Source organism: Lithobates pipiens, unplaced genomic scaffold (assembly GCF_037356315.1).
Source record: "Lithobates pipiens isolate NorthernLeopardFrog02 unplaced genomic scaffold, aLitPip1_a1.2 Scaffold_13, whole genome shotgun sequence".
In the NCBI taxonomy this organism is placed as follows: Eukaryota; Metazoa; Chordata; class Amphibia; order Anura; family Ranidae; genus Lithobates; species Lithobates pipiens.
Genome location: NW_027507718.1, coordinates 165,126,341 through 165,145,064, shown reverse-complemented (window position 1 = coordinate 165,145,064; position 18,724 = coordinate 165,126,341). Strand labels below are relative to the sequence as shown.

General features: G+C 45.5%; 1 protein-coding gene across 1 annotated transcript in view; it reads left to right on the top strand.

Moving 5' to 3' along the window:
- LOC143974426 (FYN-binding protein 1-like) overlaps positions 1 to 18,724 on the top strand; it is a 449,689-nt gene that overhangs the window by 205,863 nt on the left and 225,102 nt on the right. Inside the window, exon 6 of the mRNA XM_077475803.1 lies at positions 18,195 to 18,294. Coding sequence (XP_077331929.1) covers positions 18,195 to 18,294 — 100 coding nt within the window. The remainder of the gene's footprint in view (positions 1 to 18,194; positions 18,295 to 18,724) is intronic.

Genomic DNA, 18,724 nt, shown 5'->3' with positions numbered 1-18,724 from the left:
GATTAGTGTGTGCACGTGACCCCCGGGAACTTATACTTTGTCACGCCCACTCGCCTACAGAACTGTGGGAGATGTAGTTTGCGGTGCGGACGATTATGTTTTCACTGTGTGCTTTTCTCATTTAATGGCTCTCCTTTCATGGCGTGCCCACAGAGAGGGCTCGGCGTGCCAGCAGCGGCACGCATGCCATGGGTTCGCCATCACTAGCCTAAACCTTTTGTTCACTATATTGTTAAAAAATAAAATATTTTTTTTTTTCTTTATCGTACATCATAGGACACAGAGTCTCAAGTAATTACTTGGTGGGTTATAGGCCTGCCTTCAGGTGTTGACACTGGTATAACCAATACAGGAAGTTATATAACCCCTCCTCCTTCCAGGAGCACTCGGTTTTTTCGCCAGTGTCTAAGGTGTTGGTCACGAGTGAAGATGTGCTCTGCGGAGCTCCAGGAGGGATTCATGCTGGATTTAAAGAAACCTCCGCAATCAGATCCATCCTCGCCACTGAGGCCATAGGATGGTACCTGGACCTTGATGCAAGAACGAGGTTTTGCCTGTAATGCTTCTCTTTGAGAGCTGGACCCTAGGAACCAGGATGCTTTTTGGTCTTGCTACATTTCCTAAAGTTGTCCCGAGGGTGCTATACAAGGCCCAAAGGAGCGGAACCCCTTTTAAAAGGGCCCCAGTCTTTGAGCGTGTTTAAACGCAGCCCGCCGTGATGGGTGAAAGTTGGATCTGTCTGTTAAATCAGCACTATCCTGCAGCGAGGACAAGCTAGGGGAAGAAGCTTTGCTTTTTCCTTCAATATACCTTATATGCCTTATAAATGTCCCCTCTATAATGAGTAACTTATACTACCTATGATGTGTCTTAGTGCAGCTCTGTCTCAGAACATGTGTGGTCCCAGCGGCAGAGGGGGTTCTTACTATAGATCTTGTGGGATTTGGTTAAAAAAAACGGCAGTTGCTAATACAGAGATGTGTATAAACTTCTATATGGGCGGTGGGTGATTGGTTGATACAGCTGCTTTAGCTGCATGGTTTAATTACAACCCAGCACTTCCACCTAGTAACATTGGGAAACACCCTATGCTTCTGTGGTTTTAAAAAAACTATAAATCTGCAGGCAGAACCCCCCTCCCCTTCCCCTCTTCCCCTCCCCTTCCCCTCTTCCCCTTCCCCCTTGTAGAGGTGTATAGTACGTTCACCTTACTTTGTGTAAGCCATCCGGGTCCCTAGCAGGGCCAGAGTCCGCAAGGCCACGTGGCGCTGTGTATGGATGTAACATCCACACACACACACAGCGCTCGCCGCATAGCTGAGGGGAAGCGCTGAGGATGCCAATCAGGTTCCACCTGAGGCTTTATATCACAGACACTCTCATTTCAGAAAGACTTTTTAACTGAAGAGAGGCAGTCTGTCACATTAAGAGACACCAGAGCACTGGGCATGTAAGGGTGTAAACAGGCATTTCCAGACAGAAAGAACTGTTATTTTGTGTGCACCTCTGCTTGTGCTTTGCACTATGTCTTCCAGACCTACCGTAAAGGTACCTAAGGTGTCACCCCCCAGGGACTGGGAATCCCAGTTATGCCTCCATACTGTCTTCCTCTTCGGAGAGATCAGGCATGGCAAGTCAGGGTGAGTCATTGGAAGCTAGCGGTGGTGCAACTGCTTCACAAACTTCAGCCCCTGTAGAGGTGACTGAAGATGCATTTTCCTCTGCTTTGCAAGGCTTAGAAGGAAGATTAGCGGCTTTAATCGCATCCTCCATCCAGTGTAGATCCCCCTCCCCACCTTAGACTCTTTAAAGTCAGTGGAGGGCCCAAGAGAATTATGGGGACAGGATGGGGTATTGCCCTCAGATGATCGGGAGGAAAGACATGCGATTATTTCTCTGCGGAGGAAACAATACTTGAAGTTCCCAAGCATCCCTACTTCACAATCTGAAGTACAGAGGCTTGCAAAGATGGTTCGCTCTACTTGCATGCTACCCCTAACAGAGTTAGCTGAAGGGCCAGTCTCTTCCTTGGGTTCTTTGAAGCCTTTAAAGCCTTTGAATGCGTTTCCCGTCCACGCATTACTAAAAGAGCTTATTTATACCGAATGGGATCATCCGGATAAGCATTTTTTTCCCTTCCAAAGAGAATCGCAAAGCTCTATCCTATGGAAGAAAGATTCACTAAAAGATGGAAAGTTCAAGCAGTTGACGCCGCAAATTCCAATGTGAAAAAAAACCCAGTGGACAGTGCGCTTATGCTTAAAGATCCAACAGATAAGAAGTTGGAAGGTCTGTTAAAATCCTTTTTTTCTTAGCAGGTACTGTTGCTCAGCCTGCAATTGCAGCTATAGGCATCTGTCAGTCCTTAAAGGACCAGTTCACATATGCTTTCAGGTGATCTCCCTGCACAACAAGCACAGGAACTGGCCAAGCTACCTAAAGCATTATGCTTTGCTGTAGATGCTATGAAGGATTCTATTCACCAGGCATCACGCCTTGCGTTTTGTACATGTACATATGCAAAGGACCCTTTGGTTAAAGGGTTGGTCAGCTGAGACGCCTTGTAAGAACCTTCTAACTAGTTTCCCCTTTAAGGGACAACGATTATTTGACAATAGTTTGGATAAATACATTCAAACAATTTACAGCAAAAATAATACTCTTCTGCCAGTCAAAAGAAAATATAAGCGTCTTTCATTTAAACTGTTCGGCCTCTGCCATCAGACCAGGCATAAAGGAAGACCTGGGGCTACAAGTCTGCAAAGCAGAATACAAGACCTCCTTATGAAGAGGCATCTCCCCTCACCAAGGTGGGGGGAAGACTTCTGATTTACTCAGAAGTCTGGCAAAGGGAGATTCAGGAAAAATGGACTCTCTCCACAGTGTCTCTAGGATACAAGCTAGAGCTTTGAGAGTTTCCACCATCTCGTTTTCTGAGATCAAACGTTCCCAAGGATCCAGGGAAAAGGCAATCCCTGTTGCAAGCATTAGACCGATTATTGGCTCAAGGGGTGATCAGACAGATTCCCAAACAAGAGCAAGGTTTAAGGTTTTACTCAAACCTTATTAAGGTGCCAAAGCCAAATGGGGATATCAGACCAAGTCTAGATCTACGTAATCTAAATTGGTCCCTGAAAATCCGCTCCATTTGCATGGAGTCAATCAAGTCAGTCGTTTCCATCCTGCAAGGAGAAAAACTTCTGGCGTCCATCGACATCAGAGATGCATAGCCGCTTGTCCATATATTTCCTCCTCACCAGAGGTTTCTGCGGTTCTAAGTAGAACAGAAGCATTTTCAGTTAATAGCCTTGCCCTTCAGGCTTGCTACAGCATCTCGGGTATTCACTAAGGTATTAGCCCCACCTCTAGTCAGGTTAAGGACACAGGGCATAACTGTCTTGGCTTACTTAGACGATCTATTGTTAATAGACCAGTCAGTGGCTTGCTTGAAGCAAGGTGTAGCCATCACAAGCAGTTACCTGGAAGGTTTGGGTTGGATTCTCAACCTAAAGAAATCCTCCTTAAAGCCACTAAGAAGGCTGGAGTATCTGGGCCTGATCATAGACACAGCCCAGAAAAGGGGTGTTCTTGCCTCCCACAAGGATCAGCTCCATACAGGAGCTAGTGAGGATGATCAGGTCGAAGAGAAATCCTTCAATTCGCCTTTGCATGAGGTTGTTAGGGAAGATGGTAGCTTCCATTAGAAAATGAAAGCAGTATTCTGTCTGCTTGTAACAAAACGATTCAAGCTTTGGACTTGCCCATGTGGCTGTCCCCATGAGTGTCCCAAAGCCTCAGTTGGTGGTTACTATCTTGGAACCTGCTGAAGGGATAGTCCTTCAGATCAATTATCTGGAAGGTAGTAACGACAGATGCCAGCCTTTCAGGCTGGGGAGTAGGAGCCCTGCCCATCCACATCCTAGAGATTCCGGCAGTGTATCTGGCTCTAGAAACCTGGACCTCCAGGTTAAAGAATTGTCCTGCCAGGATCCAGTCCGACAATGCCACGGCTGGGGCATATATATCAATCACAAGGGGTCACCAAGAGTCTCTCAGCTCAGAGAGAGGTGAACGAGATTCTAACTTGGACAGAAGAGAATGTCCCATGCCTATCGGCTGTTTTCATTCCGGGAGTAGAGAATTGTCAGGTGGACTATCTAAGTCGCCGGCAGTTATTCCCAGGAGAATGGTCTCTTCACCCCAAGGTGTTTCAGGCTGTTTGCCAAAGATGGGGGACTCCGAATGTCAACTTTGCATCCAGGACAGGGGACCCACTCGCATACGGAACAGATGCATTGGCGACCCCGTGGGATCAGTTTTTACTGATCTATGCACTTTTCCCTGAATTCAGTTGCTACCTCAAGTTCTTTGCAGGATCAAGCTGGAAAGAAAATCGGTAATACTGGTAACACCAGCATGGCCCAGAAGGTCATGGTACGCAGAGATCATAAGGATGGCAGTGGAGGGTCCAGGGCTCTTCCCACTAAGGCCAGACCTGCTATCTCAGGGGCCGATATTCCATCCTACTTTACGAACGCTAAATTTAACGGCTTGGCTATTGAGACCCACATTCTGAATAAACGTGGGCTTTCCAGGTCAGTTATCTCTACTTTGATTAATGCTAGGAAGCCAGCTTCTAGAGCTATATATTATAGAGCCTGGAAAGCTTATGTTTCCGGGTGTGAGTCCAAGGGTTGGTACCCTCAGAGATATATCATAGGCAGAATTCTTACCTTTCTACAATTAAGCGTAGAGATGAAGTTGGCCCTGAGTACTATTAAGGGCCAAGTCTCAGCCTTATCAATTTTTATTTCAAATGCCACGTACACACGTAGCAGACTATCCGGCGGACTTAGTCTGGTGAACTTCCCGCCGGACTTTCCGAACGAGCTACTTGCCCACACACGGCACTTTTTCAGCGGACTAATACGGCGTACTAAGTCCGCCGGACTATCCGCCGTACTTTTGAAATGAACGGACTCGCCCACACAAGCGGAGGAAAGTCCGCTCATTTTGAGCGCGTCTCCAGGTAGCTGGGGCTAGTGAAGGAGGCGTCGCTGGCCCCCTCACCTGGTATGGATTTAAAAGGGAACCCCTATGCTGAAAAATTGGCGTGGGGGTCCCCCCTAGGTCCACATTAGACCCTTGTCCGAGCACGCTACCCAGCCGGCCAGTAAAGGGGGTGGGGACGAGCGAGCGCCCCCCCCCCTCCTGAGCCGTACCAGGCAGCGTGCCCTCAACATGGGGGGGTGCCTTGGGGAAGGGGGGGCTGCGCGGTCCCCCAACCCCAAAGCACCTTGTCCTCATGTTGATGAGGACAAGGGCCTCTTCCCGACAACCCTGGCCGTTGGTTGTCGGGGTCTGCGGGCGAGGGGCTTATCAGAATCCCGGAGCCCCCTTTAATAAGGGGGCCCCTGGATACCGGCCCCCCACCCTATATGAATGAGTATGGGGCACAATGTACCCCTGCCCATTCACCTGTAAAAAAAAAGTAAAAAAAAAACACAACACACAAGGGGTAAAATAGTTTATTGCACAGCTCCGGGGGTCTTCTGTCCGTCTTCGTAGGTCTTTTCGCCGGACTCCTCCGTTATCTTCTGCTAGCTCTTTTACTAGCGGAGGAGCCCGGCTTTCTTCTTCACCGCCGCCCTCTTCTTCCGACTTCGGGGGTCTTGCAAGGAGTGCTGCGGATTAATCCGCCAGTTAAATCACTGTTAAGCCCTTGGGACTTAAATTTAGTTTTGTCAGTGTTACAAAAACAGCCATTCGAACCGTTGCAGCATATTCCCTTAGTCCTTCTGACTAGGAAGCTGATACTTTCGTTTGCTATATCCTCAGCAAGGAGGATTTCAGAATTGGCTGCTCTTTGTTGTAAGGAGTCATATTTGATTATATTTATTATTCATGAGGACAGAGTGGTGTTACGCCCTCGTCCAGGTTTTTTGCCAAAAGTGGTTTCAGGCTTTCATCTGAAGGAAGATATTGTCCTGCCAGTTTTTTTTTCCCAAGACCTTGTTCCAGGGAAGAAAGATCACTACATTGTCTTGATGTAGTGAGAGCAGCGAAAATGTATTTAAGAAAACTGCTCCGATTCGTAAGACTGATGTCTTATTTCTTCTGCCAGAGGGTCCTAAGAAGGGACAGGCAGCGTCAAAATCCACTGTCGCTAAGTGCATTTGGCAAGTTATAATTCAAACTTATGATTTAAAGGGAAAGATTCCCTCTTTTCAAGCTAAGGTGCACTCTACCAGAGCGGTTGGTGCTTCTTGGGCAGTGCGTCACCAGGCCTCCAGGTCTGAAATCTGCAAGGCCGTGACTTGGCCTTCAGTACATACATTTGCAAAATTTTATCAAGTGCATGTAAGATGGAATGAGGATATCGCCTTCGGGCGCAGTGTGCTGCAGGCAGCAGTATAAGTCCTTAGGTCTGGGGGTTACCCTACGGTTGTGTCTCCCTCCCCTCAAGTAGCATTGCTATGGGACATCCCACCAAGTAATTACTTGAAACTCTGTGTCCTATGATGTACGATAAAGAAAATAGGATTTTTAAAACAGCTTAATTGTAAAATCCTTTTCTTGGAGTACATCATAGGACACAGAGCTCCCGCCCCTCTGTTTTATGGGGTGAGAGTATATTACTTATATTGCTTGGCTACAAAAACTGAGTGCTCCTGGAAGGAGGAGGGGTTATATAGGGGAGTCAACTTCCTGTATTGGTTATACCAGTGTCAACACCTGAAGGTAGGCCTATAACCCACCAAGTAATTACTTGAGACTCTGTGTCCTATGATGTACTCCAAGAAAAGTGTACTCCAAATTAAATGTTCATATATTCATATTTCCTCCATTGTGCATTTGAGATGGTACCACCAGCTTTCAGATCATGCTTTTATCTTCCACTGTGGACCAGCATAAATATCAGGTCAAACGTGCTTTCCCTTTTAGGCATGTAGCCCCGGAGGAAGTCACGTAGTATTATGACGACACGTGTAGGGTGGAGGAGAATAAAGTAATTGCCAAAATGTGACGCAGTTCCTATACCTGGATGTCAGTTTTATACTCTGTATATGCCTGTTTTTTTCTGCAACATTGTAAGAGCAAAATGATAAGGTTTTAACTTGCTACACTATGAGGAGTTCCCTTGCTGGCTGAGTTTCATTGCAGAGGAGAGGAGGAGGGATCTGATGCCTTAAAGGGCCATGCACATTGAAAATACAGACCACCTGTTACCAGTTTATATAAGTGTATCTGAGTGGAGGTTACCTGGGTTACCATCACCATTGTCGCATATGACAGAACCCTAAAAAGGGAAAGTGCTTTTCACTTGATATTTATGCAGGTTCACAGTGGAAGGGGAGAGCATGATATGAAAGGTGATAGGACCCTCCCAAATGCACAGTAATGATAATATGGATGTATGAACAGTTAATTTGGAAGCATATAAACACTTAATGTATTGATTGCTTGAATAAGAAGTCATTGTGATAAAAGGAATTCACACAGACACATTCATACATTTAAATATTTATTTGCAATAGCGTGATTTCACTGTGATGCACATTTTTGGTTTATTTATTATGAATTGTATTAGTACCAGCACATAAAATATTAATTTTTTTTGCACATATGTAGTGATCAAAAGTTGAGCCCACCATCAATATTTTTTTTTATTTAGTCTGTATCAATAAACGCAGACAGCGAGGCTCGGGAGCAAGCCCACATGAGTGTCCTCATAGAAAGCAGCTTCCTATGGGGGCACCCCCGGAAGGAAGGAGCCAGGAACACTGGCAGGGGATACAAAAAGAGGTGGTTTGGGGGCGTTCTGTGAAATTCCATTGCACAGAAAAGTACAACATTTTTTTTGTTTTGTTTTTTTACCACTTGCTTACTGGGCACTTAAACCCCCCTCAGTCCCAGACCAATTTTCAGCTTTCAGCGCTGATGCATTTTGAATGACAATTGCGCGGTCATACAACACTGTACCCAAATGAAATTTTTATCTTTTTTTCCCACAAATAGAGCTTTCTTTTGGTGGTATTTAGTTACAGCTCGGAGTTTTATTTTTTGCTAAACAAACAAAAAAAGATGCAAAAAAATAAATAAAAAAAAATCATGTTTTAATAGTTTGTTATAAAATTTTGCAAACGGGTAATTTTTCTCCTTCATTGAAGTGCGCTGATTAGGCGGCACTGATAGGCTGCATTGGTGGGCACTGATGGGCTGCATTGGTGGGCACTGATAGGCTGCATTGGTGGGCACTGATAGGCTGCACTGGTGGGCACTGATAGGCATAGTTAAGGCGGCACTAATAGGCACAGATAAGGCGGCACCGATGGGCACAGATAAGGCGGCACTGATGGGCAAAGATGGGCACAGATAAGATGGCACGGATGGGTGGCACGGATAAGTGGCATGGATGGGTGGCACGGATGGGCACTGATAGGTACCACTGATAGATGGGACTGATGGGCACTGATAGGTGGCTCTGATAGGTGGCACTGCTGGGCACTGATGGGCGGCACTGCTGGGCACTGATGGGCGGCACTGCTGGGCACTGATGGGCGGCACTGGGGTGCAGCACCTTTGAGGCAGATTGTGGGCACTGTGGGTGGCACTGCTGGGTGGCACTGTGGGTGGCACTGTGGGTGGCACTGTGGGCACTATGGGCACTGCTGGGTGGCACTGACGGGGGGCACTTACTTTTATTCAGGATGGCACTGCAGGCGGCAGGTGGGCACTGGCAGGGGGCAGGTGGTCGCTTGTATTGCTGGCCGCCGGTGATCGGCTTTTTTTTTTTCTCCTCGCGCTGTCAGCGCGAGGAGGAATAATAGCCGATTACCAGCTCCGTTCTATCACATGATCAGCTGTCATTGGCTGACAGCTGATCACGTGATAAGGGGTCGGGATCGACCCCTTGCACGGATCGGTGATCAGGCGAGTCTCATGGACTCGCCGATCACAGAGCGCGCCGCGCGCGCCCCTCAGGGGACGCGCAGGCCGCTCGTACACGGGACGACGTCAATAGACGTAGTCCCGGAAAAGTAGGTCCGCGCTAATGCCATCATTTGGCAATAGCGCGGATCCCAAGTGGTTAAGAAGAGCATTTACTAACACTTTAAGCGGAAGAGTGATAGTTCTGAATGATTACAAGTTGCTAACAGTTATTTTGGGGGGGCAGCAAACAAACCAGTGCTCTGTGTTTCGAGCCCACCCCTTTTTAAAAAAAATAGGTGCCCCTGCTCCCCTAATGGAGCAGGATTGATGGATGGATCCAATGGATGGATTTCCCCTGCCGGAGCAGACAATTGCTCGCAGGAGGGATTCCCCTGTCAGTGCTGTCTGTGTTAATGTAAAAATCGAGAAAATGTATTTCCTGTAAATTCGCACCATCTAATGCTGGTCTCAGATTAGTAAATAAGGTGAAGTTGTGCTGACTTCAATCAAATCATTTTGTGCAAGCAAAAATCCCTTTTAAAAAATGTCCTTGCACATACGGCATTCTTTGCCAAGTTAAAGTAGAACTATGGGCAAAACTTTTTGTTTCATTTTGGATAGAGTAAGGGAGAGTTCTAATCCGTCAGATTTTTTTCCGCCATCTCTGTTCCATTGTGGAGATTTCCTTTCACTTCCTGCCCCATAGCCAAACAGGACCCCCACTCACCAGAACTAGTGTCCCCATTGGAAGATTTCCCATCTATTACTTTTCTGGGGACAACCCAAAATTTGGGGTTTTCTTTTTACTTTCACACTTTCAACGATAATGGTAAACAGGACAAATAGAGAGGATGACTTTCCCTAACGGGCACAGACGGCAATAAGGATTGACAGGGTCTCTATTTCCTCTCCAATCTGTCCAAAACTAAAAAAAAAGTTTGCCTTTAGTTATACTTTAACCACTTTCAGACCGGACCATTTTGCTGGTAAATGACCAGAGGTCTTTTTACACTTTGGCACTGCGCTGCTTTAACTGGTAATTGCGCGGTCATGCAATGTTGTACCCAAACAAAATTTGCGTCCTTTTCTTCCCACAAATAGAGCTTTCTTTTGATGGTATTTGATTGCCTCTGCGATTTTTATTTTTTGCGATATAAACGTAAAAAGACCGCAAATTTTGAAAAAAAATGATATTTTCTACTTTTTGTTATTAGAAAAATCCAATAAACTCAATTTTAGTCATACATTTAGGCCAAAATGTATTCAGCCACATGTCTTTGGTAAAAAAAAAGTCAATAATTGTATATTTATTGGTTTGCGCAAAAGTTGTCACATCTACAAACTAAGGTACGTTTTCTGGAATTTACGCAGCTTTTAGTTTACGACTGCCTATCTCATTTCTTGAGGTGCTAAAATGGCAGGGCAGTACAAAACCCCCCCAAATGACCCCATTTTGGAAAGTAGACCCCCTAAGGAAATTGATAAGAGGCATGTTGAGCCCATTGAATATTTTATTTTTTTGCCTCAAGCGATTGAATAATGACAAAAAAAAAATTTTTTTTTTTTTTTACACAAAGTTGTCACTAAATGATATATTGCTCACACATGCTATGGGCGTATGTGAAATGACACCCCAAAATAAATTCTGCTGCTTCTCCTGAGTACGGGGATACCACATATGTGGGACTTTTTGGGAGCCTAGCCGCGTACGGGGCCCCGAAAACCAAGCACCGCCTTCAGGCTTTCTAAGGGCGTAAATTTTTGAGTTCACTTCTCACTACCTATTACAGTTTTGAAGGCCATAAAATGCCAAGATGGCACAAAACCCCCACAAATGACCCCATTTTAGAAAGTAGACACCCCAAGCTATTTGCTGAGAGGCATGTTGAGTTCATGGAATATTTTATATTTTGCCACAAGTTGCGGGAAAATTACAAACTTTTTTTTTTTTTTTTTTTTTTTCACAAAGTTGTCACTAAATGATATATTGCTCACACATGCCATGGGCATATGTGAAATGACACCCCAAAATAAATTCTGCTGCTTCTCCTGAGTACGGGGATACCACATATGTGGGACTTTTTGGGAGCCTAGCCGCGTACGGGGCCCCGAAAACCAAGCACCGCCTTCAGGCTTTCTAAGGGCGTAAATATTTGACTTCACTCCTCACTACCTATTACAGTTTTGAAGGCCATAAAATGCCAAGATGGCACAAAACCCCCACAAATGACCCCATTTTAGAAAGTAGACACCCCAAGCTATTTGCTGAGAGGCATGTTGAGTCCATGGAATATTTTATATTTTGCCACAAGTTGCGGGAAAATTACAAACTTTTTTTTTTTTTTTTTTTTTTTCACAAAGTTGTCACTAAATGATATATTGCTCACGCATGCCATGGGCATATGTGAAATGACACCCCAAAATAAATTCTGCTGCTTCTCCTGAGTACGGGGATACCACATATGTGGGACTTTTTGGGAGCCTAGCCGCGTACGGGGCCCCGAAAACCAAGCACCGCCTTCAGGCTTTCTAAGGGCGTTACAGTTTTGAAGGCCATAAAATGCCAAGATGGCACAAACCCCCCCCAAATGACCCCATTTTGGAAAGTAGACACCCCTAAATTTAGGGGTACACTAGTGAGACTAGGTAATAAATGGCGGGTGCCCTGAAACTATAAAAAAATAACTAACCAACCAGCGTCACCTGTAACAGTTATATGGTGATCACTGGTGAAAGGGTTAACTAGGGGGCAATCAGGGGGCTTTATGCGGTAGTATATGGGGGTCCCTGGCGCTATAAAAAGCTGCGGCGAACCTAAATACCTACTTGCCTAACTAGCGTCACCTGTGACACTAATACAGCGATCAGAAAAACGATCGCTTATTAGGCTGGGTTCACACTGGAGCGATGCGGGAACGCCACGAATGCGCGGCGGGTTCCCGCATCGCATGCCTCCCGGCGGCAGTTCACACTGCCCTATGCGAACTGCTGGGAGTGTCAGTGAAATGTTACTGACACCCCCAGATCAGTTCGCATATCGCAGTGCGATCTGCAAACTCGGATCGCATGGTGTGAACACCCATGCGATCCGATTCTGCTGCGGGCCAAAAAAAGGGTCCCGTGCGAATTTGCGGCGGGTGCGGCGGGTGTGGCGGGTGCGGCGAATGGCTGAACTCGAATCGCACAGAGATCGGATGTGATTTGCACTGCAGTGCGAATCACATCCGTTCTCAAACCGCTGCAATCTGAACCCAGCCTTAGTGACACTGGCGACGGGGGGTGATCACGGGGTTAAACCTTTATTGGGGGGGTTAGGGGGGTACCTTAGAACTAAAGGGGGCTAACCCTAACTGCCCTAACAGTTATTAGTCACAAATGACACCCGCCGGGTGATCAGGGGGTTAAACCTTTATTAGGTAATAAATGGCGGGTGCCCTGAAACTATAAAAAAATAACTAACCAACCAGCGTCACCTGTAACAGTTATATGGTGATCACTGGTGAAAGGGTTAACTAGGGGGCAATCAGGGGGCTTTATGCGGTAGTATATGGGGGTCCCTGGCGCTATAAAAAGCTGCGGCGAACCTAAATACCTACCTGCCTAACTAGCGTCACCTGGGACACTAATACGGCGATCAGAAAAATGATCGCTTATTAGGCTGGGTTCACACTGGAGCGATGCGGAAACGCCGCGAATCCGCGGCGGGTTCCCGCATCGCATGCCTCCCGGCGGCAGTTCACACTGCCCTATGCGAACTGCTGGGAGTGTCAGTGAAATGTTACTGACACCCCCAGATCAGTTCGCATATCGCAGTGCGATCTGCAAACTCGGATCGCATGGTGTGAACACCCATGCGATCCGATTCTGCTGCGGGCCAAAAAAAGGGTCCCGTGCGAATTTGCGGCGGGTGCGGCGGGTGTGGCGGGTGCGGCGGGTGCGGCGAATGGCTGAACTCGAATCGCACAGAGATCGGATGTGATTTGCACTGCAGTGCGGTGCGAATCACATTCGTTCTCATAAACCGCTGCAATGTGAACCCAGCCTTAGTGACACTGGCGACGGGGGGTGATCACGGGGTTAAACCTTTATTGGGGGGGTTAGGGGGGTACATTAGAACTAAAGGGGGCTAACTCTAACTGCCCTAACAGTTATTACAGTCACAAATGACACCAATGCAAAAAAAAAAAAAAAAAAAAAAAAAAATGACATTGGTGTCACTGTGACTGGGGGGCAGGGGTAATTGGGGGGGTGATCGGGGGGTAAAGGGGGGGTGTGAGTGTGCCTGGCATGTTCTACTGTGTGTGGGATGTGTTGGTGCAACTCACTGATCCGCTCTCCTCCGTGTCGGAACGAAAAATACCGACACGGAGGAGAGAATACATCACTTCCTCTCCTGTGTTTACATTACAGGAGAGGAAGTGATGTCACCGGGGATTTCTATTCGTCGGGAGCGATCGCGAGGGGGTGGCCATGAATGAATGGCCGTCCCCTCGTCCGGGATCGCTCCCGAACGAAAACCGACCGCCGCAGGCACCGGGCGGGGGCCCGATCGGGCCCCCGACCCGCGGGAGGCAAATCACGTACATGTACGTGCTTATGCCTGCCCGTGCCATTCTGCCGACGTACATCGGCGTTAGGCGGTCGGCAAGTGGTTAATTTTCTTTTCTTTTTTTTCTGTTCTTTTTTTTTTAATCATTAGCATTGCAAAGCAAAGTTCTGTGGGTTTCCTTAACCGCTTGCCGACTGGCAAAGCAAAATGTAAAAAATAATGCTTTTTTTTTTAAATTGTCACTCAACTATTTTTGTTTATAGCGCAAAAAATAAAAAAAACACATGGGTGATCAAATACCACCAAAAGAAAGGTCTATTTATGGGAAAAAAAGGACATCGATTTTGTTTGGGAGCCACGTCGCACGACCGTGCAATTGTCAGTTAAAACGACGCAGTGCGGAATCGCAAAAAGTGCTCTGGTCAGGAAGGGGGTAAATTCTTCCGGGGCTGAAGTGGTTAAACACTAACTTAATGAAGCTAATTAACAAAGGAAGAAAGATGAGATATAATCGGATACAAAAGAAAAGAGCAGCTTTGTACAGCAGTGCTATCTGCTGATCTAGATATTACAGTCAACGCCTAAAAAAATTTAAATGTATTAGGTAAAGGCTAAGTGCAAAAAAAAAAACAAGGCAAAAAATAAATAAATGCACATGTAGCAAAGGCCTGGACCTCTAGAGGCCTAATGGTGACCTCGAGAGTCAGGGAGAGCTGACATCCTTCCTTGTAAAGTGGGTTAAAAGGCATAGTGAGTGTAATGCAAGATGAAATGATGGCCGCCAGTCACTTTTTGAATGTGAACAAGAGATTTATTGTCTCTTAACAAGAAGTATGGGGGAGCAGGTTAGGGCTAGGACACCCTTAGGTGGATGCAATGGTAATGCAATGGTAATTGGCAGACTCCGAGACACTATAGGTAGACAAAAAGAAGGGAAAGGGACAAAAAATGGGCAATGGGACTTTATATGAAACAAATTACTTAGGGTAAATTAATTCAATCAATATAATATATTAAATTACTGATTTATTGGAAACACATCAAGAGGTAGTACAGTGGGTATATTGATAATAATCAGATATATGATATACAGAGTTAAATAATATAATAAGTATAATAATCGCATAGTCCAATAAAATTCATGATACAATGGTAATAATGAACACGACATAGTAAACAGTAAACCGACAGTACATTCCAGAGTGTGTATATAGTAATAACCAATAAACTGAATTGATGATTGAAATAAATCAAACCCATAATAGAATCATGGCTGCTGGGGCATGGCATCCATTGGTGAAGAGCTCGACGCATTTCGTTGAGCTCTTTGCCTATGTATATAATCAATTACCATTGATCATTATTGTAACATATGATTTATCACAGGTGTTCCAATATACAGCTGCTCCTGATGAGTGGAGACAATCCACGAAACGCGTCGAGCTCTTCACCAATGGATGCCATGCCCCAGCGGCCATGATTCTATTATGGGTTTGATTTATTTCAATCATCAATTCAGTTTATTGGTTATTACTATATACACACTCTGGAATGTACTGTCGGTTTACTGTTTACTATGTCGTGTTCATTATTACCATTGTATCATGAATTTTATTGGACTATGCGATTATTATACTTATTATATTATTTAACTCTGTATATCATATATCTGATTATTATCAATATACCCACTGTACTACCTCTTGATGTGTTTCCAATAAATTAGTAATTTAATATATTATATTGATTGAATTAATTTACCCTAAGTAATTTGTTTCATATAAAGTCCCATTGCCCATTTTTTGTCCCTTTCCCTTCTTTTTATCAAATATTGGGGATGGAGTCCTGTGTACTGGATGGTCACGGCTCATATAAAGTCCCACTTGTTCTTGCTTTTATTTTTATTTTTTCTAAAACTATAGGTAGACAGCTATACAGAGAAAGGACTCCAGCTGGATGCCACCTCTGTATAGGTAGGGCCGCTGTCTCCTATGATAACTTAACTTGCAACAGTCCCTAAAGGTAGTCATACATAACTCTTGGTAACACAGAATAGTTCTTCTCTTATTTCATAGTATCCCACTGTAGGTCTTCACTCACTGAGCTCCCAGTCTCTCACTAGACTTCCAGATCCCAGTCGTCACCATATCTCCAAAGCTCTAACCAGCTGTACACTTCTCAAGTGCCACCCCCGCTAACCTGCTGGGTCCCTGGCTTGGCAGCGGCTCAAGCTTTCCCACTTCTTTACCACCCCCCGGCTGGTGAGAACACTGCTCTGGTACTTGCTCAAGCTTGCTTATAGTAGCCTCTGGTAATAAGGTGGATGGTCCCTTAGTGGCAACTGCTTTCCCTTTTCCTCCGACCACAATTGCTTCCCTGTCTGGCTGAACCTTCGTAACTCGGTTGGACGCCAATCCTGCAAGCATATATAAGAAATGACAGCCAGAGCATCAGGCAGTCCACTGAGAACATTCAACGAGGCCAGGGGTACCCCATACTCATTCACATAGGGGGGGCAGGGCTCTGGGGACCCCCTTGTTAAAGCCCTCTGCCCGCAGACCCCCACAACCCCCTACCAGTGTTGTGGGGATGAGTCCCTTGTCCACATAAACATGGGCACAAGGTGCTTTGTGCAGAGCCCCCCTTCCCCAAAGAACCCATCCCCCCATGTTGAGGGCATGTGGCCTGTATAGTTCGGGGGCGTGCTCACTCGCCCCCTCCTTTCATGACCGGCCGGGCTGCATGCTCAGGTAAGGGGCTGGTATGGATTTTTGGGGGACACCACGCCATTTAAAAAAAAAGTTTTGGCGTGGGGTGCCCCTTAGTATCCATACCAGACCCAAAAGGGCCTGAGGTTGTTTGCGGAGGAACGCCACGCTTGTTTTTTTTTTCAGAATTTTGTATGACTGCCATTGTTTTGTTTACATTTCAGTTGATGCCTCATTGGTTGTTAGGCAAGGTTCACACTATAGCGATGCGGGAACGCCGCGAATCCGTGGCGTTTTCCCGCATCGCATACCTCCCGCCGGCAGTTCACACTGCCCTATGCGGACGGCTGGGAGTGTCAGTGATATGTTAATGACACCCCCAGATCCGTCCGCATATCGCAGTGTGATCTGCACACTCGCACAGGAATCGGATCGCATGGTGTGAACACCCATGCGATCCGATTCTGCTGCGGACCAAAAAAAGGGTCCCGTGCGAGTTTGCTGCGGGAGCGATGCGAATTCAGCCATACTATCTGTATGGCTGAACTCGCATCGCTACGGAGATCGGATGTGATTTGCACTGCAGTGCGGTGCGAATCACATCCGGATCTCCCCCCCGCAGCAGTGTGAACCCAGCCTTAAAGTGATTTTAAAGACCTGCATGCACAGTGTTTTCCATGTATTCCAATGGCTCTAGTTCACACCATTCAGTCAGTTTCCGGTCAGTTTCTGCACTGGAAACTGACCAGAAACTGACTGCATGGTGTGAACTAGAGCCATTGGAATACAAGGGAAAACACTGTGCATGCATTTTCAGTGCAGAAAAAAAATGCAGTGAACTGAACGGAACTGCATCTGGTGTGAACTGGCCCTTAAATAACAAACATGTCATACTTACCTCCACTGTGCAGCTCGTTTTGCACAGAGTGGCCCGAACCTGCTCTTCTGGGGTCCCCCGGTGGCTCTCGCGGCTCCTCCCCACATCAGATAACCCCCTAGGAGAAGTGCTCTCCCAGGGGATTATCTTGCCAGCGCACTCCTGAATCCAGCATTTGGCGTCCACACCGCTTGCGTCACTGGATTTGATTGACAGCAGCGGGAGACAATGGCTGCGCCACTATCAGTCTATCAAATCAAGAGCCTAGAACCCTGGGCAGAGAGACAGCACATCCCCGTGGGTGAAGTTCGAGGCCTCAGGTAAGTAAAACAGGGGGCTGGGGGGGTCAGTCACTGACAGGTGTTTTTTCACCTTGATGCATTAAGCTGAAAAAACACGTAGGTTTACAACCCCTTTAAGGACGCGGCAGCTGGCTTCCAGGCCCGCTACTTAACAACCAACTATTCTTCACACAGAATTCAAAAGGAAATTTAACGAAAAAGTAACAAAATGTAAAAACTTCTAAAACCCACACTAAATGTATTTGAAAACAAAACAAAACTAGTAACATATATGCAAAACAATTTTTTCAGTTCTGCACGTGTGTCTACTAGTATTCACATTGAACAGGAACTGCTTTTCACATGACTGGATAATTTATTCTTACTATTTTTTGAATGAAGATTTTTAGCTCCTCTAGTAACTTAACCTCCTTATGTCAGCAACAAAGGAAATGCATTGCCTTAATAAGCCTATTGTCTATTAGTCGTCTTGCAGGTAGACTGCAGGTAGGTAAAACAAAATTGTGTAGCAACAGAGCCTGCATATGTATCACGGAAATCTGGTGGTTCCTATATATATATGAGTACAAGGTTTTTTGTTTGTTTTTTTAATAATTTATATAAAGTATATAGTATGGATACAGAAGTTTAGAAGATAATGTTTTTCTTTCTTTTCAGAAACAAGTGGAAATGTACAATTTTTTCATTTACAGCTAGTAACACTATAGTAGTTAAAGCAAAGGCTATTTTTTTTTTTTTTGGAAATATAAATTTGTGCATTTGCAAGTAATTGGCATGTTTCTACCCCAATTGTTATATGAACAAAAACATTTTTTTCTTCCAAGCTATCCAGTGGAGCAAGATGTTTTAATTACTAATTGGAGAAATGAAACAAACCTGAAAAAAAATAAAAAACAGGAGCAAGAATTTAGAAAAAAATTTCAAGTAAGTTTCTTCATTATTATATTGTATTCCTTCAATATACTCACCTGAATATTGCACTTTTATCTTTCACAAAGAAAGCATTTTACTAAAATGCTTAAAGTGAAAATGAACTTCATCAGCAGTAACCATTTGTATTGAAACTTGTTACTTAAAGTGACCCTGTTGCTAACTCCAAGTTGCTATCATAAGAAGATTTGTACTTTTCTGTATGTATGTTGGTGGTCAGTATGGTTAAAAGGAAGGAATCACAGAAGCATGATGGGGGAAACACTATCCAACACACCAGGAAGTGTCTGATGGCACTGGAGCCAGTGGCGGCTCATGTTTTTTTTTTTTCATGGGGGGGAGTGGCAAACAACCCCCCCTTCGGGCTGCTGGTGGAGCAGCACTACCCCCTGGGGCACTAACACAGCCCCCCACCACCACCACC